The sequence below is a fragment of the Silene latifolia genome, chromosome Y (assembly GCF_048544455.1).
Source record: "Silene latifolia isolate original U9 population chromosome Y, ASM4854445v1, whole genome shotgun sequence".
Classification (NCBI taxonomy): Eukaryota; Viridiplantae; Streptophyta; class Magnoliopsida; order Caryophyllales; family Caryophyllaceae; genus Silene; species Silene latifolia.
In genome coordinates this window covers 56305365-56331104 of record NC_133538.1, presented here as the reverse complement: position 1 = coordinate 56331104, position 25740 = coordinate 56305365, and the positions used below count along the sequence as shown (strand labels likewise).

General features: G+C 41.1%; 1 protein-coding gene across 1 annotated transcript in view; it reads right to left on the bottom strand.

Moving 5' to 3' along the window:
• Positions 1-4022: 4022 nt before the first annotated feature.
• LOC141634333 (ATP-dependent zinc metalloprotease FTSH 12, chloroplastic-like) overlaps positions 4023-25740 on the bottom strand; it is a 33154-nt gene continuing 11436 nt past the window's right edge. The window contains exons 10-14 of the mRNA XM_074446551.1: positions 11406-11622; positions 6121-6192; positions 4403-4522; positions 4203-4318; positions 4023-4117 (exon numbers count right to left, since the gene is read on the bottom strand). Of these exons, the coding sequence (XP_074302652.1) occupies positions 4045-4117; positions 4203-4318; positions 4403-4522; positions 6121-6192; positions 11406-11622 (598 nt within the window). The 3' untranslated portion in view covers positions 4023-4044. The remainder of the gene's footprint in view (positions 4118-4202; positions 4319-4402; positions 4523-6120; positions 6193-11405; positions 11623-25740) is intronic.

The following is a 25740-nucleotide window of genomic DNA, read 5'->3' as shown; positions in this document are numbered from 1 at the left end:
AAAGACTGCCGCTCTTTTCGGTATGACGGTGTGAGTCGGCGTCTGCACGCTTCCTAGTGACTATGGGAAGAGTGAACATTTTGATGGAAGACTTGGATGATTTTTCATTTAGGTAAAAACATGCGCCGGGGTGCCCACAACTGTTTTGGACACCTCCGCCGCTACATAGGTTATTCCCGAGATTACCAGCGTCCTAATGGCCTGTCGAAGGCACAACGTCCTAGTCAGCCGCTAGTTACATCCATGAGGTCGCCCTCATGTTGTAAGGATAGACCTTTCCCTTTCTCTGATTTCTTGGCCACTTTGAGGGATTGCATGTTGCATCCTCTGGCGGCTATCTGGACGTTGACCACCTCGTCATTCTCGTCTTTGGAGACGAGCTTATGCGCTTCCCCCCGGTCCGAGACATACATCAGTGTTAGGGCCCGGATGGACATCACTGCGTCAGCCTCGCTCAGGGTGACTCGGCCTATGAGAACGTTGTAGGCGGACGAGCCGTCGATGACCACGAACTCAGCTAGGACATTTTTAGCCGCATTCTTTTCGCCGAACGTCACCGGGAGTCCGATTGATCCCAGTGGTACCAAGCCGGCCCAGAGAAGTCTGTATAGTGGGTTGGTGCGGGGCTCAAGTCCTTGACTTTCGGGCCGAGGCCGAGGAAGCACTCCCGAACATGATGTTTGTACGCGCGCTGTGTCAATCGGGCACCTCTTGACCAGGTGGTTGGATATGTCCAAATTGACTACAAGTGGGTCATTTGTGAGGAGCGATGACTCCTTCGTAGTCCTTCCTTCCGATGGTTATATCGGGGATGTTGGAAGCGGGGATCGTTGTGTTGGGCACAAAGTTGATGGCCTGATATAGCTCGTTCAGGTGCCGTTTGTGCCCATGAGCGGACCCTCCGTTCTCGTTGCCCCAGATGACAACATGGATCACTCCTATCCGTTCGAAGACAGATTTCTTACCCGAGTCGCGTGGCGTCGTCTTTTGGCCTTTGGCAACGACTTGCCGAGGCTCCCCTTCCGGATCGCTCTTCAATGGCATTCTTTAGATGCGCGATCGTTGGTTAAATGGCGGTGTGGCCGTGGTACTCACAATGATTGGCTCGTGTCACCGTCACTTTTTGGCTTGGGGGTCTTTCCCACTTCGGCCCTCGCTTTTGCTCGGGCAAAGACCTCGGCGGCGATACGACGAGAGGGGTCTTATCACTATACCGCCTCGGTGGTACGTTCCCGAACTCCACCGCGCCCGTCGAGTCCTGTCTCTGGCGGGTTTGTCCGACCGTGACCTATTATTCTCACGGCGTCTTTCATCGGACCGTGACCCGTTGTTGTCACGGCGTCTCTCATCCGGGTTGTCCTCCTGGTGACTCTTCTTTTCTGAGTGCTCGGCCTCGGCGGGGCCTACCAGTCTTGTGATAGTCCTCTACCTTGATGGCCTGGTCGGCCATTTTTCTAGCGGCGTCCAAGTTCGACCCTCCGCACTTGATGAGCTCATTTTTCAAGTCTCCCCTTGGGAGGCCCTTCATCGCCCAAGGCCGCCAATTCGGGATTAATTTCTCGAATCTGCTGGACCTTTCCGTCGAACCTCTTCACATAGCTTCATAGAGACTCGCCCCCCTCCTGTTTGATAGTTAGGAGGTCCGATGTCTCCACGGCCCTTCTCTTGTTGCAAGAGTACTGGGCTAGAAAGGCGTCTCTTAGGTCGGCGTAATAGTATACCGAGCCGTCGGGGAGCCCCTTGTACCAACTTTGAGCCATCCCATGCAAAGTTGTTGGGAAGACTCGGCACCAGACCTCATCGGGCTGTTCCCATACCGACATGTAAGACTCGAAAGCCTCGGCGTGGTCGGCCGGATCTTTGTCTCCCTTGTATGATAGAGGTGGCAACTTGAGCTTAGTTGGCACCGGACGTCTAGGGACGTAGGCGTTGAGGGGCCGTCGACCGCGTATCGAACGACGCGCGGCGATCGGCTCCTCGCATTCCTAATCCGGCTCCTCTCCTCGTAGCGGGAAGGACTTCTTCCCCGACTCGGACTTCTTCTCCAACTCTGCTGAGTCGGACTCCTCAGTTCCTCAGGGGTAAGCCTCGTTCGTGTTGCGGGGACGTTGTCCTCCCATGAGTGCGGGAAGGACTTAGGTCTACCACGCCCACTTTGGGCTCCCCCGGCGACTTGGCTGGGTCGGCTTCTCCCAGTGCTCCGTTCAAATTTCTCGGAGTCACGTTTGGCCCCTGGTCTCTGGCGTTTTCCGCCGCTCTTGTCGGCGTGACGGTGTGAGCGGGCGTATTACTAATTAGGTCCAGGACCATCTTTAGTTTTGCTATGTCAACCACGTGTCCCATGATGGTGACCTGGTTGGCTGGTAGCGACGTGTCCGGCATTATCGGCATCCCGAACTCCGGTTGGATTACTCCGCCGGTGGAGGGCCGCACGACTCTGCATTGTTGAAAGTGTCATCGTGGTAGAATGCGGTTTCGTCGGTCACGACCGCGTCTTGTTGTTTTGACATCTTCTTAGCTTTTTGGGTGGGTTTTTTGTTTTTTTTTTTTTTTGGTTTGGGAATGAATGTGACTAGCTTCTAGTGTCTATCCCCACAGACGGCGCCAATTGTTCCGGGTGTAATTCCAGATCAAGTATAGTTACCACCCTTGGCTTGTTGAATGATGTCTTGAGTTGGATTCTCTTTCGGTCTCAATCGTTCCTCACGGCCTCTCCTGCAACAATGAACGAAGGCGAGGGCTTGGCTTTGTGCCAAGCGTACTCACTCCACTCCGACGCTCAAGTCGTAAACTTAAGAGATAAGTTGTTACTTGGTGAATGTGTATTGTAGAGAGATAAGGAAGATATTACCAGGACGAATAGTGTATTTAGGTTTAGTTGTGGACCGGTTGGGATCTTTCCTCAATGAAGGTTGAGGAGTATTTATAGGCTTTCACCTTTTGTCACGTAGTGGCCAAGTGGCCAAGTGGCTAGCGGTGGGAAAGCGATCTACCCCTCGGCCGAGGGACCAATGTCGGCCGGCGGGCCTGTTGACTCGCCGCCGAGGGGTCTTGGATATGAGTACGCGGATATGTGTCCCATTTGGCGAGTTACCATGCCGAGACCAGTGACGGGCCGATGGGTCAGACGGCTAGATTGTCCAAGTCGTTGACTTGCTGTGGATATCTTTGACCTTGCTCAATCATGTTGACTTGGTCAGCGGTGCAGAATATGCCCCATCAAAAGGAGAAGCAAATTTGAAACCCGTGCAATGCACGGGCACAAAATCTAGTTAGATAGATTTTAGGGTAAAACGTTGATATGAGTTAACTTGGTTAGGTTTAGGTAAAAAGGTATTATATGGAAGATGAAAAAGTGTATGTGAAAAAGTAATTACGTTAATCAAATATCTTCAATTATGGATGATAATATGAATTTAAGGCAAACATCTAATTCGTTAATTGTATTAACATAAGTTAGTTTTTTAGGATTTTTTTTTTAGGATTTTTGATTTATTTAGGGTTTGTGGTTAATTGCAAATTATTAATCAATTATGGAAATTGGTTGTTAGATGGCGGTGTGGGAGGCGGTTGTGGTGGTGCTGAGTTGGCGGGGTTTGCCGGCGGCCTAGCAAGAAATTATTCGCTGCTAGTTGGTGGGAGAGAGGGAGGGGGTTTGCATAACGCCTTTTTTGTTGGCTAAATCACCTTGGACAATCAATAGAAAATGACGTGGTGATCCATAGAGAAGAGCAATGAGGCGATGCACGAAATATTCAAAACATTCCATTAAAAGTTACATATCAATTTCTAAGAGGCTTCTAATCATCAAACAGATAACTTCAAGCATCAGAGACTCATATGCCTTCAGGATAAAATATCGTAGGACTATTACATTAAGTTTATATCATGAAATGATGAAATACCATACAATTTTATAAAGTTAATAAAGGAAACTAACCTTGGTGATCTTTTGCAGGTCGTCTTTTCCTCCATCAGTAACATCGTCGCCAAAAACAATATGTTCTGCACAATGACCCCCGTGCGCTACAACCATTTGCATCATCAAATAACCAAAAGTTGTATACCCTTGGTCAACCATGTCTTCCCTTGGGTAGAATACAGAAATAGCTGTTTCCTGTCAGAAAACATCAATTAAATTTCAGAAAGGAAGCTACGCAGTCATAAATAGATAGTACCAATTTCACGACTACAACTCCCACCTTGCCTCCAGGCAGAAGTTGAGAAAATGCATGCCAATCAATTTTGGAAACAAATGAGCTAACACAATATGACCAGCTTCATGAACAGCTAGAAATCTCTTCTTTTCAAGTGAGACCTACACAATTATCAGTCTAAGAATCAGCCAAAATCATAGAAATTTTTGTGGACTAATCAACATGGGTAGAAGTGAAAAACATACACTTTGTTCACATTTTTGTTGCTCCTCCTCCGTTAGCAGTACACCCATACCCTCGAGCAATTGCTTGTCTAAGACGTCAATAATGTCTTGATGAGAAATTTTAGGATGCCCTTTCCTTACCTGGTTGCCATTTTATCAGTAAGAAGGCTAACCATCAGAGGGAGACGGAGAGGGAGACGGAGAGGGAGATGAGTAGGGAGAGAGCTGAGGTGAGGGGTTGGGATACATCCACATCAAACGTCCACATGCGAAAGACAAGAAAAGATTAATTTAAAACCAAACAAAAATATATTGAAACAACAGATAATGCAGGCAGATATTCTTGCAGCTTTTGATTTCATTACTTCTACTAGTAAATGAACCATATTATCTCTTTGTTATTTCACCCTTATGCTTGGATGGATGTCCCAACATAGTCACTGTATTTGTGTGGAAATATTATGTGAAGGTTATCATGTTCACTAATGCATGGTTCAGGGTTTGGTTGGCCAATCCTCAAACCACATCCCCCAACTGTTCATTCTGGAATGGAGCTCTGTTAGTCACCAACTTTCATTCTATTGAATAAAACATTGATCTGTTACCTCAAGCTCCTTCCCGATCCAATTTTGACACCTAGCAATGCAACACTAGTCATGTTATCATAAAACTTAATACTTGTGAGGTTATATAATGCTAGAATTGGGAAGCAGAGTGGGGATCGAATGGGCTTAAGGACCACTTAACTAATGTTGTCTTCTTCATTTCTCCCTTTTTTTCATGTGTCAGAACTATTGCTTACATAAGTCTGACTTTACTTTAATAATAAGTCGTTTATTTCGATGGAACTAAAAATATGCAATCCTTTTGGATTTGAGATATAATAGACTTAAGTGTGGCTCTTAAAACACTTTGACCTTTTCTTAAGGAAGTATTAGACGCCTCCCCCACACCCCACCCCAATTTGTCTGTTTATTGCATGGGAAGGTTACGTTACGTACCTTCAACCCTCTTAACCCGCAGTGGCAGCCTCTCTAAAGCACTAAGGCAATGGAAAAATGATAATGACGATATGTGTGCGTTTATTTCCCAATTTATGTAAGGTTGTAGTAGTTGGGGACGTGGACTAGCAAGTGGCAAACTAGGTTGCACGGATACTCCTCATAATCGGTGTTCCCGTGTCGGACATCCGTGTCGGACACGACACTCGTCGGACACACGTCAAAACGTGTCGGACACCTGTAAGGCCGTGTCTAACTTTCATCTTTTATTTGGGCACGTGTCCGACGCGTGTCCATGGTATTTGGACACACCTTCAAACGGAAAGTTGAATTTAAGGTAAATGGCGTGAATTGTTATATGGTTGAATTTGGTGGGCATATGATGTTCTTTAGACAAGTAACGAGATGTCGAAATAGATTGATTATAAGTTAGTTTTTGGTTTTAGAAATGAGATTAAGTTATATTTAACGTCAAATTTTACCTTCATTTATTTAAATTTAATATCAAGTACTTTTTAAAAAATAAAATCACACATATATAACTACAAAATATATATTTTATTAAATTTAAATAACGTGTCCCGTGTCCTAAATTTCATGGGATGCCGTGTCACGTGTCCGTGTCGTGTCCGTATCCGTGTCCGTGTCCGTTTTGGTGCAACCTAGGTGGCAAACACCATGTACATAAGTTGATAAGAACAGTCCATGCACAAAATAAGCAGATGATCATTAACTTACAGACATGATTCCTGCTTCATTAACAAGATTGCGGATATCTGCCCCAGAATAACCAACAGTGCGGAAGACAAGCTGTAACGAAATGCAATTAGAGATCTAGCAATATGAGAAGCAATGCCAAATTTCGAGAATCAATTGGTTATCCTGTGCCATCAAATATTTACGGCTATATTTTCATCACGGAGGAATTGGGAAATCATGGGATTTCTAAATTCCTCCATTTTTCAAAAATGGTGTCAACCAAACAATCTTCAATTTTGTAATTTATGGGCTTTTCTAATTCCTACATTTTGCAAGGGTTAACCAAATGACACCTAAGACTAGCCTCTCGTATGTTTTTTATCAAATGTGGTCTAGATCAGGACACAGTTATAGGATTCTACTAGGGTGTGAATATTCCACGTCCCTTTTGTAAATCCTAAGACCTAGTATCCTTTGTAAATCATTAATATGAAGGAGTCCTAATGATTTTTACCAAAACAACAACCACCAAAAAAAAAAAAAAAAAAAAAAAATCTGCTGCAGCGCCGCAGGGGGTATATATTTATATTTTTTAAATGATGAAGGTTAAGAAAATGGTCACAAATTATATCCTACTCCCATGAGTAGGGAGTAGGATACTCTCATCATTTAGTTATTGGAAAACTATAAAATTTAAATTTAAAACCTTTAAAATTTAAATTTGATACATTTGAAAAATATAAAAATTAGTACTACAATTTATAATTTTCGTTCCTCTATAAATAGAAATCACTTTTGATATATTTTGGTGTTTATTTTGATTTTACTCACATATTCACATCACATAATTGACATATTCATAACAATGAGATATTCACATCACGTAATTAACATACTCATCAGATATTCATATTACATAATTAGCATATTCACATAGATTAAAAATTATATTCACAAAGTAAAACTCACATACTCACACAACTAATATAGATATTCAAACAATATAATAGACATGTTCACAAATTACTTGTTCATAAGAACAACAAACATTTTATCGAGTTATTCACAGATATTCATTTAACAAAATATACATATTCACACAATTTAACATGTGAATATGTCACTTAAATTTTGTGAATATATATTTAAATATTATAAACGAGTTTTAAAATATAGCAAATATGATCTTTTTTTTATTAAGTAAACAATATTATGAACATTAGTGATTTTTTGTTTTTTTAAAATTGGTAGTTAGAATAAAAATAAAGTCATTTTAAATATATATGCACCTTTTAATAACTACCCACTAATCCACTATACATTACGATAAAAAAAACTGATGGGAGTACCATGCACCATACTCTTGGGTGCATGGTATAAGAATTGACCTAACACCATAAGATTTGTTCTTTATTTGATTATTTTTGGAATAAAAACCAGGACGTCAATCTATACAATATAATAAAACAAGAACCAGTGACGTCATCTTGAGACACGTGTCTGCCTATTATTCTTCCACTTCCCGGCCAATGCATTTCCTTTACTACTCCGTACTAAATATTTTCCCTGCCAATCGAAAGGGCGACTCCTCACTCTACTTGGATGCTTCTTAATTCTCCGCCTGCCGTATCAAGCAAAAATTATTCTTCAATTTGTTCTTCATTTGTATGTCCCATGTTAGGTAATTCTGTGTGTTTTTTCTTAATTTCGTTTACAAGTATTTATAGTTTATAATTTGATTTGGATTTTGAATTGCACGTATTTGGTCGATAAACCTCTTCTTGGTGTTTGGTTCACGCGTGGGTATGGGATTGGAATCGGGAATCATACCTGGGTGGTATCGGGTTGGAACTTGATACTTCATACCTTGTGTTTGGTTCAATTTTGAAGGTATAGGGTTAGAAATCAATTAAAGCTAAAAAAATCTTCAAAATTTTTTTTTTTAATAATAATTTTTATACTATTAAATCATGTAGATAAAATTTAATTAAATATAAATATAAATTTTTTTTTTTTACAATTTTTTTTAGCACTTTTTAATATCTCTAATTTGATACCATAGGTATCAATCTCATACCCACCCTCCTCCATGGGTATGAGAAACCCATACCTCATGGGTTTGAGGTATGGGTATGAAACCTTCATTTCCGTCAAACAAACACATGGTATGGGTTTGGTTCATTCCAAACCCATACCTCATACCTATATTGGGTGAACCAAACACCAATTATTTACCTCTCTGTGATATTCTATTTGGAACTGTCAATATTATTGATTTGTGAAATTATTTACATAATATTCTCTGTGAAATTATTTACATAATATTGCCTCACTGCTGAAGTTCTATTTTCTGTTTTCACCATCAAATAAATGTATCCAATTAAGGTCGTCGTCCTTTATGCTTGGTTTTTTCGGCATTGATATAGTTAGAAATCAAATGTATTTAAGGAATCACGTAAAAGACATTTGGTTATTATATTTGATATTTTAGGTGTGATAGTTTTTGATTGATTGCATACTGCATTTAAAATGTTCGATGAAATGCCTGAATGAGAATTGATTATCTTGGCCTTCTAGGATCCATTTTTTCAAAATGGTTGCATCATCAAACATTTTAGTATCTTTTAGAAAATTTGTCGAGGACATGTACATATTATCTTGCTCAAATTTTTTTCTCTTCTACTAATTAATCTTTTAGACGTATATCTTTGGACAATGTTTTTATTCTATGAAAAATTAACTTTCTAATTCGAAGACCTCGCCTTCATAATGAAGGAAGACAATGTTCATGAGGTTCGACTTTGAGCCTCCTAGGCCTCGAGTAAAACATTCCATACAACTTTCAAAGTTTTTTATGAAGTGTTCTTTAAACTCTTTCAGATTTTAAGTACACAAAATAAAATTTGTGTGTTTTTGTATTTAGATTTCAGTTACACTAAACTACAATTACAAGTTATATGTTCTGAAGTTTCTTCTATTCCACAATCCACATCATATAAAGGTCCAAGTAATTAATGTATTTGTTAGAATATTTGCACATCTTTTACGTTCTAATGTCTGGATTAGGCTCTGCTTTATTAGAAAGATGTTTGCAGGCATTACAATTAGTGGTCCTTTTTTCTACTTCGTATAATTTTGCCATTAGTTTACTAGACTATCGAAACTTGGAAAGGAAACTAACGGGGGTATGATAAGCACACTAAACACTATGTTTAAGCTTTGTATTGTAGTTGGCTAACAAATTAAAGTATTAAACAGTTGGTGAGTTGTATTTCCTGTGTTTGAACTTAATTTCATTTGAAGCATTGTACATCACTTTCTATCAATTTCATTTAGGCCTTGTTTGGATAGGAAAAAAGGAGGGAAAGGGAGGGGAGGGGGAAGGAGGGAAAAGAAAGGAAGGGGAGGGGAGGGGAGGGAGAATGGAGGAAGTGATTTTCCCTCCAAATCTTGCCTATGTTGGTGGGAAAATAATTTGCCTTGTAGGAGGGAAATGGAGGGATCTATTTTCCCTCCCCTCCAAATCCCTCTACTTTCATTTTGCTAACCAAACAATGGATTTCTCATCCTTCCAATTCCCTCCCCTCCCTTTCCCTCCAAATCCCTCAATCCAAACACAACCTTAGTGGATCACCGTCTAATGCCTATATTTCGAATAAGGACCAAATTCATTACTGGCTCTTTCTCTCAAATTATTCTTAGCCTCTCTGATCTACTCATGAATTGACCACAATTTCTTTCTTTTTGATTGACTCAAGTTCTTTGCCCTGTTCTTCATAGTTTTATTTAGTATACAATTGTTGATTCTTGATGATTAATTGCTGACTTTTTGAGAGATGAACATAACGAGGCTCAAATTTCAATTTTTATACTCCGAAATTATTTTCTTAGAACTTAGGATGAAATTCGATATTAAGTCAATGATATCTTCACATTTAATTGTCTGATCAGGTGATTAATTATACGAAGTATTATACTCCCTTCTATTCTAAATAACTCTCCCCCTTCCCTTATTTTATCTATTCACAATACTCTCCCTCTTTACTTTTTTAGTAAAGTTTTATACTTATTTTAATCATATCACCCCCACAATACCATACTTTATCTTATTTTAATCACTTTACCCTACAACAATACTTATTTTAATCACCTTACCCCCACAATAATACCCCCACAATACCATCCCTCTCTCCAACTACCGCACCCTACCACAATACTTTCGCTTATTTAATTCAAACACCCTTAATTCCCGTGACACCCTCCAATGGGGGAGAGTTATTCAGAATAGAAGGGAGTATTAGTTTACCTCAAAAGATACACAAATGAAAAATTAACTTTAAACTTTCATGTGTACCATCTGACCTTTTCATTGCAATATCCAGCAATATAAATGAATAACATAGCAACTTCAATTCCTACTCACTAGGAGAATCACATTGTTATAGTTTTGGATGTCATATCTTGCTGTTAAGTTTCCTTTGTGTGTTATGTATGATGGGGTGTTTCGCTCATGTTGTGTTCTACACTTTTGTGTCTTACCCAGGTATAACAACAGATATAACAACAGACACTGGTTGATAAAGACAGACAATCGAGATCGATTAAAAATTAAATTAGCCAAAATTCAAAGCAATATCAAGTTAAACCAACTTCAGAGGAAGTAAACCCTAAAGTAGAATTGATAGAGTTATAAGGCAATTTTAGGGTCAAATTAGAAGGGAACATCCTAGGTCTGATATGAGTTCAGTATCATTTTTTTTCTCAGAGTTTTTAAGAGAATCAGCGTAATAATTCATTAGTTGTAGTGTCACACTATGTTTAAGAACTTTAACCAAAATTAATTAGTTCATGTTGTTATCATGATTTTTAACGATCAAAATTATCAAATTAATTTTGGTGTCCTTTGAATGCAATTATTTTCACAATAAGTTGTACATCAACATTAACATAAAATTAGACATTAATTGGTGTAATGTTATGTATATAAACAACTCTTCCTTACTATTACGATAAGTTGTCGAAGTACATAAACAACTCATCTCAGTTATTTTTACGATGGAAGAAGTACTAGAGGTGTAGGAGTAATGCCATTGTTTTTTTAAATGTTATAGGAGTAAGTTGGTATTATGTATAAAATTCATTAAAGTACTTTGATATTATAAGCAATAAAATGAAGTTATTTATGCCCGTGCATTTTGCACGGTATTAAGCTAGTCTATCATAAACCATGACAGTGCACACTGTCCAGTATCAAGTGCTACATGGCCTACATCTCCGTTAGTGCAATTTGAAACTTAAAATGGGAAGCTGAGAATGCTAGTCACCTTCCCAAAGTCAACATCCTCAGCAAGCTGCTTCCCTGCGCCGTGCACCCCAAATATCTGCACCCGCTGCTTTGCATCAGGCAATCCGATGTGCAAACGACGATCTATACGTCCAGCTTGAACAAACTCTACATCTAATTCATCTGGTCTATTAGTTGCACAGATAAAAATCACTGCTTGTCTAAGTGAGAATCGATCAACACCAGTCTTTACTTTCCTACATAAAAAAAAAGGAAAAAAAAACTGAAATTCATAGATAATGAAGACACATCCTTTCAAGGTGCAGGACAGTAATAAGTTCACTTGTGAAAGGCTGTGCAACAAAATTACAATAAATGGAGAATGACACAACCATCTCAAAAATGTTGACTACATGCCATAACAACAATCCAACCGCTAAAATTTAGTTGACTACTTAGGCACTGATGACCCACTCCCGAGAATATGAGACCATGGTAATAATTAAGGGCCACAACACAACAATGCCATGAGACCAAGGTATTAAATCTAGGCCGCAAGGCCCGCAAGTCCGCAACTATGCATCGCCACCAAGTTATGAAGGTTACTGCAACCATATTTAGCATTCGTGGCACAAAGACTGAGATCAGACGGTGACAACAAACGAGATTTAATACCATGCATGAAACGCTGAAAAGAAATTGGACAAATAAATTGAAAGAGTGACTTTACAAAACAAAAAACAAAAAAGCATCAGCCGCTAAGTGTCCTCAATTAATAAAGGGTTTTTCCCATCTGTACCCCGTGGTTTTCACTTTTCCCAACTGTACCCTCGCGTATCAGAGATTACTAATTGTGCCCTTAAACTTAATTAATGACTCCTATCCGTGACTAAACTTGGCTACTCCGTTTGTTTTGGCCGTTAAGTGCTACCATGGCACGCCTTATGCCAACATGGCTGCTTACATGGCATTATATCGACGGTTTTTCTAATTTATCGTCTCACTTACGTTTTATCGACTTTTAATTATTTGCAATGACCAAACTACCCTTATTATTTTTAGATTCCGAATCAAAATCGATCTAATTAAATCCAAAAAATTTCGCCCAAATCCTCTTCAAACCACCCTCTAACTCAGTCTTATTCAAACTCAGAAACCCGACTTCACATCGTTATTGAGCCCAAATCCTTAATCGCAGCATCCAGTGTAACACCCCCTCATACCAAGGTGCCTTACCAGGACCACCCTACCATGAAAGTGCGTTACCATCTCGGTTTCCCGAGGTTAGTATATACCAAAGCGTCTGAATTGAGCATCATTATTAAAGTAATGTAAAATGCAAAGTTTACAATATCCAAAACCGAATACTGTCTAATGAAATACAACCTCAAAGTCTTAACAATAAAAGAAAACTCGCTAAGACTCAGACGGTGATGCTATGACTCGTGGTGGCAAATCTCCCAAGATAATCCCCAAGCTCTCACTAGCAAAACCTGTCAAGCCTGCTCACCATCCCCGAATGGATCACCGCAGATTCCACAAACAACAACGGGTCAGATTATGCAACAAACAAGACAAACAAATGCAATACTCGTCCGATCATCATCAACTCCCAATCACCCAAGCTCACATAGTAACCGACTACACACTAAAGTGTGTAGCCCTGCAGATTACCCATCGCAACAGGTAATCCTCGCCGATGGGTGACCGCACCGATCCCACCTAGTCCGGCTCCTCAACGAGCGACAACGATCCTCGTCCCTTAATGTGCACATCCCCTCCCGTGGCGGGTTCCACGGAGGGCGAACAAGGGTGTGAAGCCACTCCCGCAAGTGACTCCACCACAATCACAATCACATGACATTACGGTCATCTCAATCCCCTCACACCAACACTGTCACAACAATCTCCATACTACGATGATCAACAGACAACGATAATTACAACAACATGTCATGTAAAGCACAAGAACCGAGTAGGGAAACCCTACCATAGCAATCACAAAGAAGATGCAACACGGACAATCAAAAGGCTCCTCTACGAAGTCTTCTCCTATACAATGATCATACAACACAATTACACTTTGTACAATTCCCAACATCCCCTTCCCATATAAATGTACAAAGAACCCAAACAGATGCAATAATTACAAAGATAGAACTTACCAACGGTCTGCAACAAGAACTTATACGCAAGAATCACCGCAATTATCCACACAAAGATGCTACGAAATGCTCAATGGAAGGATTAGGGAATGATTTGGGTATGATTAGGGTAACGTAGAAATGATAATCTTTGTGAAAAATGATATTAGAAACCGACGCGGAAATATAAAATACCCTAATCACTCCTTAATCAAACCGTCGAAATATAACTTCGCCAAACCGGGCACTCGGTCGAGTAAGTGCATACTGCCGAGTGTCCAATACTCGATCGAGTATTCACTATACTCGGCCGAGTATTCCAAGCAGAACAAAATAACACGCACTCGCAGCACTACTCGGCCGAGTAGGCTCTACTCTCGAGTAGGCTCCAAAGAAAATCCGAAGTGTTACAATCTTTCCCCCTAAAAAGAACTTCGTCTTCTAAGGTCTTGATGGTCCGTTCTGTCGACCATCGGTCACGGATGAAAAGTCGTACTCATCTTGCCGTTGTACCCATCAACTCTTCAGCTTCTTGCCAAAACTTTGATATGAACCTCGCATCACGATCGGAAACAATATCTTTTAATACCATGTAACCGAACCACATGCTTTCAGAACCCAATGCCACCGCATCTTAGACCAAGTATCCTTCATGGGGACGAAATGGGTTGATTTGGTTAACCGATCCACAATCACCCAAATCATGTTGTTACCTTGTTGTGACCTAGGTAACCCCACAATAAAGTCCATGGAGATCGACTCCCACTTCCACTCAGACGTGCCGTGAGACCGAATCTTACCTTGAGGTCTCCTTTGTTCACCTTTGACCCTTTGGCGGTGTCAAACGCTCGCCTACATCTCTCTTTATGTTCGGCCACCAAAAAGTCTTCTTAAGGTCTCGGTAAAGCTTGTCACCACCCGGGTGAACTGAATAAGGAGTGCAATGAGCCTCGGACAAGATCATTCTCCTTAACTCGCATCGTCAGAACACACCATCTCCCATCAAAACGAACACTCCCATCCGGATGTATAGAGAACCCGGAAGTCGCTCCACTCTCTACCTTTAACTTCCACTCCCGGATCTTAGGATCAAGCTCTTGCTTACTTTTGATGTTTTCATACAACTCTAGCTCGATCGTCAAATCCCCGATGGTATTCCCCTCTCGAATCATAAAGATCCCCAATCCAGACATCTCATCTCTCAACTTCAAAGAAGGACATAGATGTACATAGCGAATGAACGCTCTTCCTACTCAAAGCATCTGCGACAACATTAGCTTTACCCTCGTGATAGATGATCTCCATATCATAATCTCCAATCAACTCCATCCACCGCCTCTGTCGCATGTTAAGCTCCTTCTGAGTGTAGATATACTTTAAACTCTTATGATCAGAGAACACCTTAAAAGTTGCGCCATAAAGGTAGTGCCTCCAAATCTTAAGAGCGAACACAATCGCACCTGACTCCAAATCATGAGTAGGGTAGTTCTCCTCATATTGCTTCAATCGCCTCGAAGCATAAGCTATCACTTTCCTCTCTCGCATCAAAACACAACCTAGACCGTTCTTTGAAGCGTCGGTATAGACCTCAAAGTTCTCACAACCCTCTGGCAAGGCTAGGATAGGAGCCGTGGTCAAGCGTTCTTTTAAGGTCCAAACGCCGTTTCACAACTCTCATCCCAAACAAATCGACTTCCTTCCTCATCAAGGATGTCATAGGCCGTGCTATGGTAGAGAAATCTTTCACAAACCTCCGTGTAGTAGCCGTGCAAGGCCTAAGAAACTCCGAATCTCAAGAACATTCTTTGGCGATTCCCACTTGGTAACGGCCTCAATCTTACTAGGATCCACAGATACCCCCTTCTTGGATATTACATGGCCTAGAAAAGCCACTTCCTCTAACGTAACTCACACTTGGATAACTTGGCATAGAGCTGATTTTCTCTCAAAGTCTGCAAAACTATCCTCAAGTGCTCTTCGTGCTCTTCCTTAGTCTTGGAATAAACTAGGATATCGTCGATGAAAACAACCACAAACCTATCCAAAAACGGTGTGAAGATCCGATTCATCAAATCCATAAAAAGCCGCCGGCGCATTGGTCAACCCAAAAGGCATCACTACATACTCGTAGTGACCATAACGAGATCGGAGCATTTGTTTTAGGAATGTCCTCATCCGCTATCCTCGATTGATGATACCCGACCTCGGATCAATCTTAGAGAACACACCAGCTCCACTTAGCCGATCGAATAAATCGTCAATCCTTGGCAACGGATACTTATTCTTCATCAGAACCCGATTGAGCTCTCGTAATCAATGCACAATCTCATACTCCCATCTTTCTTCTTTACAAAAAGAACTGGAGCTCCCCACGGTGACACGCTAGGCCTGATATAACCCTTGTCTAACAACTCATGTATCTGCTTCTTCAACACAGCCAACTCTTTAGGTGCCATACGATAAGGTGCTTTAGATATAGGACCCGTTCCCGGCTTAAGCTCCACGTTGAAATCGACATCCCTCTTAGGAGGGAAACTCGGTATTTCCTCAGGAAAGACATCTTCAAATTCTTTCACCACGGAAATCTCAGAAGTTGTCGGCGGCTCTACTCGGTGATCTCTCACATGACAAAGAATTAAGGGACACTTCTTCCTTAAACATGACTTTAAAGTCATAACCGCTATAAACCTACACTTAGGCTTTACCACAAACCCTCTATAGGACACCTTAACACCCTTGGGACCCTTTAAAGACACTCTCTTTTGTCTACAATCTATCCTAGCGTCATACCTACCTAGCCAATCCATCCCGACAATCACCTCAAACCCATCCTTAGGAAACTCTAACAAAGGTTCTTGGTAAATCTACCCCTCCAATCACCATAGATATACCCTTATATAACTTGAGACACGACACGACTCCCCAGAAGGTATGAACACATCATCTTTTACAACCTCAAACTGTCCCAAACCCATAGACACAACATGACTTTTAGACACAAAAGAATGTGTAGCCCCAATCAAACAAAACAAAGGACGGTACATTATTAACAAGAAAGGTACCCAGAACTACATGAGCATCATCTTGTGCTTCCCGCTTATCCATCATGAAGAGCTTTCCACTATTCATCTGTCCTCCGTCCTCCACCCCGAATCAAGCATTGGAGGTACTAGGCTTAGCCGCCGAATCTCGGGTGACACCGTTATTCTCGCGCCGGTAAGATCCACCACCACCGCGGTTGTAACCGCCCGGTTACCCCGTCCACCTCTGTTGCCCCATGAACCTCTTGGTCGGTTACTAGCAAAACTCGAGTCGGCCCCGAGAGAAATTTCCCGATCTAGCTCCCGAACCATTGCGGGCTTGAGCTCGTGCGTCTCGCCTTTTGTGACCTATCCCACCACGGTTGAAGCACGTAAGGTTGGTGTTGTCACTTACAACCCGACCTCCATTCTTTCCCCAGCCACGAGAACCTCCAGAGAAACCAACTCCACTAGAGAAAGCCTTGGCATGATTGAAATTCCCTTTCTTGTTGGGGTCGATTGTTGTTCCCGCATTATCACCCTTCCTCTTTCTCGTAGCAATCCTCTCCTCGATCTCCCGAGAGATCCACCATTCTCTCACTTGACCCGCTCTCGATACACTTCCTTCGAGGTCGCAGCAACCCCAAAGGCATACGACTCACGATCTTAGCAGACAAACCCCTCTCAAATCGGAGAGCCAAACCTCTTTGTCCGAGCTGCAAATCTTCCACATAACGAGATAGCTCCATAAACCGATGATAGTAATCAGTGACTGTCATCTCCTCGGACATAGTGAAAGATTCAAAGTCGGATCTCATCTTGTGTCGGATATGCTCCGGCACAAATCGCTCTCTCATAGCATTCTTCAACCTGCACCACGGAATAGCCCTTCCGCCCGGTAGTAAGCTCTAGCATCATCCTTGACGTTCGCCACCAAATGCAGCCTTCTCCTCTTAGGTAGTACACTACCCGCTCAACAATCATGTCCTCGTGGCACTTAACCATTTCCATGAGAGCTTCAATCTCACGGTGCCACTTCTCGAGCAACTTTGGTTCACCTACCCCGTCATATGTGGGAGGGTGGAAACGAGCAATGTTGATGCTAAGTTGGGTTGCATCCATCGTCTTCTCATTTCCTTTTCCCACATTTTTGAGAGCTTCAAAGAGAGCCTTTTGTTGCTCAATCATGCGAGCAACCTCATCAAGAGACATCTCTGAAGCTTGGATCTGCGCGGGGTTCTTTTGGGCGGCATTTTGAGCTGATAAGAAAGAAAGAAACGTAAACACATGCTCAAAATTTAACACCCTTCCGCCATAAGAACACTCGGCCGAGTATACATCATACTCGGTCGAGTAAAGATAACTCGGTCGAGTACCTTCCCGGATACTCGGCCGAGTATCGACTCCAGAGACAAACGCCAAAACACCAAAAGAACACTGGCCGAGTGCAACAACACTCGGCCGAGTGGACGCTACTCGGTCGAGTATACACTCATACTTGGCCGAGTTATCACAAACAAGAGCAATTGCTACTTCTTATCAAACAACACTCGGTCGAGTTTTGGCTACTCGGCCGAGTACTCCATACTCTGGCCGAGTGCCTACCCCGCTTCGGCCGAGTTACGCTATAAAAAGATTTCTGATTACGATTCCCCTATCATGCTCACTATTCCCGCAAAGAAATACTTAAGGATTTAAAACCATGTTATAATCACGTCGCATGTAATGCATATATTAAAACTTTAACACCATATTGTAACCATATCAACATCCAATTTGCACATATGCTAAATCCAACGTTGAAATCACAACCCGTTTCATCTATTACTTTTCCCATCACAACAGTTAAGAACTTCATCACACATATATGCAACTATCGACTTTTACCAACATGTATCTTCACATACGTGCACATACAAAGCCTAGTCCTCATCACACTTTCCCCATGTTACCGGCTCGAGTTAGTAAGGGCCAATGTGCGACCGGACGTCTCCCGAGTCTTTGCGGTAGCTCCAAACAACTCTCCCGGGTTCATTTTATTTAGACTCCCTAGGTTCATTAAATTCATTTGTTTAGGTGCCGGAATCTTCGGCTCTGATACCACTTTGTAACACCCCCTCATACCAAGGTGCCTTACCAGGACCACCCTACCATGAAAGTGCGTTACCATCTCGGTTTCCCGAGGTTAGTATATACCAAAGCGTCTGAATTGAGCATCATTATTAAAGTAATGTAAAATGCAAAGTTTACAATATCCAAAACCGAATACTGTCTAATGAAATACAACCTCAAAGTCTTAACAATAAAAGAAAACTCGCTAAGACTCAGACGGTGATGCTATGACTCGTGGTGGCAAATCTCCCAAGATAATCCCCAAGCTCTCACTAGCAAAACTCGTCAAGCCCGCTCACCATCCCCGAATGGATCACCGCAGATTCCACAAACAACAACGAGGTCGATTATGCAACAAACAAGACAAACAAATGCAATACTCGTCCGATCATCATCAACTCCCAATCACCCAAGCTCACATAGTAACCGACTACACACTAAAGTGTGTAGCCCCGCGCCATTACCCATCGCAACGGGTAATCCTCGCGCCGATGGGTGACCGCAGCCGATCCCACCTAGTCCGGCTCTCTCCTCAACGAGCGACAACGATCCCTCGTCCCTTAATGTGCACATCCCCTCCCGTGGCGGGTTCCACGGAGGGCGAACCAGGGTGTGAAGCCACTCCCGCAAGTGACTCCACCACAATCACAATCACATGACATTACCGTCATCTCAATCCCCTCACACCAACACTGTCACAACAATCTCCATACTACGATGATCAACAGACAACGATAATTACAACAACATGTCATGTAAAGCACGAAGAACCGAGTAGGAAACCCTACCATAGCAATCACAAAGAAGATGCAACACTGACAATCAAAAAGGCTCCTCTACGAAGTCTTCTCCTATACAATGATCATACAACACAATTACACTTTGTACAATTCCCAACATCCCCTTCCCATATAAATGTACAAAGAACCAAACAGATGCAATAATTACAAAGATAGAACTTACCAACAAAGGCAACAAGAACTTATACGCAAGAATCACCGCAATTATCCACACAAAGATGCTACGAAATGCTCAATGGAAGGATTAGGGAATGATTTGGGTATGATTAGGTAACGAGAAATGATAATTGTGAAAAATGATATTAGAAACTGACGCGGAAATATAAAATACCCTAATCACTCCTTAATCAAACCGTCGAAATATAACTTCGCCAAACCGGACACTCGGTCGAGTAAGTGCATACTCGGCCGAGTGTCCAATACTCGGTCGAGTATTCACTATACTCGGCCGAGTATTCCTCGGCAGAACCAAAATAACACGCACTCAGAGCACTACTCGGCCGAGTAGGCTCTACTCGGTCGAGTAGGCTCCAAAGAAAATCCGTAGTGTTACATCCAGCACCCCAATTGCTTCACACAATATATAACATGGATTTGGGGGTTAGGGTTTCAAGGGTACCTGAGAAAGACGCCGCAACAGTGAGCGAATGATATCGTCCTAATTTAGGACGGTTTAACCCCGTCCTATTACCTTATTCCGACTCATTTTGTGTGCTTAATTGTCTAATAAGCTCTTTTAATTACTAATTTATAATAATTAGTCCTATTATTTCATAACTAATAATTAATTGTATTTATGTATAATATTAGTATTATTATTATTATTATATTAATTTAATGTACAGGTAAAACGGGAAAGTGAGGCGGAAGAGCAAGACGGGATTATGAGAAGAAATGGCGGAGGTGAAAATAGGCCAAATCATGGAAAAATAAACTAAGTAAAGGAACAACTGCTAATTTCAGACGGTCTTTGCTGAGCTTTTACTACCACCTCCGGCCACCATGGCAGCCACCACTCACCACCACTCACCACCCTCCACTTCCAACATCACATCCCAACCATCCACGACCACCATGGACCACCGCAACAGCCACCACGAACCCTTCTTCCACCCCCGTCCGTAAACAATACAAACAACAACCATCTCATGCACCCATCTTTCAACCACCCACAACAGCCAACTCCAGCCACCGTGGACCTCACCTACGACCACCTACTGACCCACGGAGGCTGACAGAGGTGGGGGCAGCAGAGCAAGGTAGGAGGCGGTTTGGGTTGAGGAATAGGATAGAGTGAAGAGGTTGGTGAGTGTGAATAAGGCGGAACATTACAAATAATTAAAAGTCGATAAAGCGTGAGTGAGACGATAAATAAGAAAAACCGTCAATATAATAAAATTAAGGGTATGACTAGTGAATGGTAGAAGGGGTTTTAGTAATGCCATGTTGGCAGCCAAGTCATGCCTTGTTGGCGCATTAAGCGTGCCATGTTGGCAATTAACGACAACATTTGACGGAAAATTGGAGATTAGCCACGGTTGGGAACCATTAGATAAGCTTAGGGGTACAATTAGTAATCTCTGATACGCGAGGGTACAGTTGGGAAAAGTGAAAACCACGGGGGTATAGATGGGAAAATCCCATTAATAAATTTAACATTACAAAGGCATGTAATAACCTAAGCACAAGCAAGACACGCAACATCAGCCTCATAGAGCAACAATGCTAAACAGAGTTTATGGAAGTGGTTTTTTTTGTACTACGTCCTTTTCTGTTTAGGAGGGGGTGCCAGGATGTTGTAGGTGAACCATGATGAGAAGTGTAAGGAGCGTGTTCTGTTTGGTTATACACTCATCCACTTCACGTCATGGTGTGAAAATTCTCGCTACGTAACGGAAATCCACCCCGCCAGTACGCTGTCCTGTTATAGAGCGCCCTATAAAAAATCGCCGCAATAACCAATAATTCAAAGTATTGCCATCACTATACGGATTCTCCGCCACTTCAAATATATTACCATTATTTTTAGGAAACATGTTTTATTGTAAATGATATACGTATCTGTGAAAGAAACAAGCCTACAAATGGAAAATCAACACAAATTTTAAAATCTTAAGGAGTGAAATTTAGGGCATTTGAGAATAGGTTGTTGAAATTACAGCCACAATATACAAGTGACATCCCAATACCAATATTTCACAACCTTGACGGATACGGCATTTTGTACCATGTTTACGCAATGATGTTGACTTGATGCATGCATAATTACGGCCTGTTAGAATTCCGATGCATGCATTATTACTGACATCACTGTACATATGAACGAATAATATGGAATGAGAAGGGTTAGTAATAGGATTTGAAGCAGCATTATTGAGAGATATGATGATGATTATTATGGCACAACTTCCTAACATTATATATTAATTAAAAAGCAATTAACTCAACCCACACATTGCTTAGTATAAATACATTGCATATCTCAACTAACATTTCCATTATCTCATATATTCATCTTCAAACTCTAACTGTTAAAACAAACTCTACTTAATCTTTCAAATCAAACTCAAAAAACTCTAACAAAATGAATGATTTATTGTAGTTACCAAGTGTTTGTTTGGCAAAAATAGGGGTTTCATACCCATACCTCAAACCCATGAGGTATGGGTTTGTTTGGTTCAACTCATAAAGGTATGAGGTATGGGTTTGGAATGAGCCAAACCCATACCAAGTGTTTGTTTGGCAAAAATAGGGGTTTCATACCCATACCTCAAACCCATGAGGTATGAGTTTCTCATACCCGGGGTGTTTGGTTCAACTCATAAAGGTATGAGGTATGGGTTTGGAATGAGCCAAACCCATACCAAGTGTTTGTTTGGCAAAAATAGGGGTTTCATACCCATACCTCAAACCCATGAGGTATGGGTTTCTCATACCCAAGGGGGGAGGTGGGTATGAGATTGATACCCATGGGTACAAGTAATAAAACCAAAAAACATGAAAAAAATTTAAATGCAACATTTTAAATGAATTTTTTTTACATTTATTTGATTAACTCTTTATTTTCGTGATTTTTTGGTATCAAAAATAATTATTTTCAATGTTGTATTTTAGATTTTTTTAACTTTGGTGAAGTTCGATCTCATTCCACCCGAAATTGAAACAAACACATGGTATGAGGAATCAAGTTCCAAACCCATACCACCCGGGTATGATTCCTGATTCCAAACCCATACCCACGCGTGAACTGTTACAGAATGTAACTAAATAACTGATTTTGGAAGTTGGCGCCAAAATCTGTTAGAAAGTTGTTGGAAAGTTGTTATGGTCTAGCTGTCAATTAGTTGGCATTTTTGATGTATATAAACCAATTTCCATACATTTTGTAATTCATTCATCACTTTGTGTAAATTCTAATAATAATCTTCAATCTTTCCCCAATTCTCTCTCTTCTAATTCTTCATCCAATTTGGTAATCTCGTACAGAAAACTCGGAATTCTCTTTCTCCATTATCCAGAGATATTCCCTGCATTCTGTATCACTGGTATCAGCTTGTCGATCCTTTGATATTGCTTCCGCCATTTTTTTACAGTAACAAAAAGCTTGGATACTCTTTACACTGGCACCGCATACTCGCAAATTAACAGTTCAACAGCTGCAAGAAGCCATGGAAGGTCGCGTCAATAATTTGGAGCAGCAATTGGCACAACAATCAACGGTTTTGGAGCAGATTATGGCATTATTGAAGGCGAATGAGCAGGGGAAGGGGGATTCAAACAGGGAGGTTGGCGACAATTCTGGTAATCGATCAAACCTTAAATTTACCCCTAAATTGGAATTTCCCTCTTTTGATGGCACAAACCCTAGAATCTGGATGAAAAAATGCCTTAAATATTTTAATTTGTGCAAAATACCTGATGCTCAAAGAGTGGATTTAGCAAGTATGTATATGATTGGTAGGGCTGAATCTTGGTTTAATAGCTATGTGGTTGTTAGACCTAATGTTGATTGGAATGATTTCATTGTTGATTTGTGTGCACGATTTAAAGAGGAAATAGCTGGTAATGTTGTTGAGGAGTTTAATAAATTGCATCAAACTGGTTCAATTGATGATTATCTGGATGCATTTGAAAATTTGAAGGGATTAATGATGCAAAGAAATCCTTTATTACCGGAGCAATACTTTCTTGACAGTTTTATTGGAGGTCTTAAACCTTCATTGAAACCCTTTGTAAGAGCTTTTAAACCTACAACATTGGCTTCTGTAATAGAATATGCCAGATTACAAGAAGAAGTCTTAAGTGCCACAAAACCTTCTGTCAGATCTAATCCTCAATTCACACATAATATTCCCAAAACTTTTCCACTCAATAACAGTTTTACCCCTAAAACATTTCCTGGTAAAGGTATTTTACCTACACCTGGATCCAATACAATCAAACCTCAGCCTCAAATGACACCAAATACACAAAAACCCACCGATTTATTAGTGTGCGGTGAGAGGCGAGAAACATAAAAAAGGTGAATGTTATTTTTGCAATGAACCTTATTCTAGAGAGCATGTCTGCAAATTTAAGGGGACTCAGTTGTTTGCTATAGAAATTGTGGGAGATGAAGAGGAGGAAGCAGTGGAAATGCATGAGAATGAGGATACGTAATAGGCTATGACATGACGAATTCGAACCTTGCATTTCTGTGAATGCCCTATCCTGGATGCAAAGTTTGGACCATGAGAGTAATCGGTTATGTGGGAAAGACAATTTGTACACATTTTAATAGACTCGGGGAGTACTCATAACTTCTTGGATCAAAACATGGCAATGAAGTGGGTCAGTAAATTGGATAAAATAGTACCTCAAAGAATGAGGATGGCGTCGGTTCCCTTGTCAATTGATAAGTAGGAAGTTCGGTTGGCAATTGTTGAATACTCACTTTGAGACCGATGTTTTGATTATTCCCCCGGGGAGGATGTGACATGGTGTTAGGGATTGGTGGCTCAAGACATTGGGGACGGTTTGGGATTTTAAACAATTAAAGATGGAGTTCATGTTTAATAAAAGAAAACATGTGTTGAGAGGATTGGCACCTCAGAAAATCAAGACAATGACAGGAGGGCCGTCTTGTAAAATGCTTGATCAAAGTTGACCCATTTGTGTTTCTTACGGTTGAGCACCACCGAGCATTAGGGTAACAACATTCCGTGTTGTTCCAATGAAACAAACAAAATGAGTGAGTATCTAGAATTGAGAGAATTATTGGAGAAATACAAAGACATTTTTGAGGAACCATCAACTTTACCACCAAAAAGAGGGGTGTATGACCATAGGGTACCCTTGCTACATGATGCTCAACCAGTTAATATTAGACCATACAGATATCCTCTAAAACAAAGGGATATAATTGAGAAGTGGTACAGAAATGTTGGACCAGGGAATTATTCAGCCGATTCCATCCATTTGCGTCTCCCGTGGTTTTAGTAGGGAAGAAGGATGGTTCTTGGCGGTTGTGTGTGGATTATAGAGAATTGAACAAGAGGACTGTCAAAGACAAATTTCCTATTCCTGTGGTTGATGAGTTGATTGATGAGTTGGCGGTGGTCCAATATATTTACTAAATTGGATCTAAGGGCGGGTTATCATCAATTGAGAGTTTATGAAGGGGATGTTTTCAAAACAAAGATTTAAAACTCATGTCCATTATGAATTCCTTGTAATGCCATTTGGCCTTACAAACGCACCTGCATCATTTCAAAATTGGATGAATAATGTGTTTAAACCTTTGTTGAGGAAATGTGTGTTGGTTTTTTTTGATGATATCCTCATCTATAGTTCCTCTTTGGAAGACCATTGGAAACATTTACATGCGTTTTGAGTTAATGAGACAGAACAAGTCGTATGCAAAAAAAGATAAGTGTGCTTTTGCCATTGACAAAGTGGAGTACCGGGTCATTTCATAAGTGGAGTGGGGTAGAAACAGATCAAGCTAAAGTAGTAGTTTGTGTCCAGGTGGCCGTGAGCCTAAGAATGTCAAAGAGTTGAGAAGTTTTCGGGTTTAGCAGTTATTACAGAAAGTTTGTGAAGGGATATGCCGTGATTAGCCAACCATTAACACGATTATTAAGGAAGGGTGAATTTAAATGGGATAGTTCGGACTTTAAGGGCCTTTCAAGCACTTAAAACAAAGATTAACAAGTGCACTGTGTTAGCATTACCCGATTTCAACAAACCTTTTATTGGAAGCGATGCTTCTAACAATGGGATTGGAGCAGTTCTTATGCGGGAAGGACACCCCTTGGCTT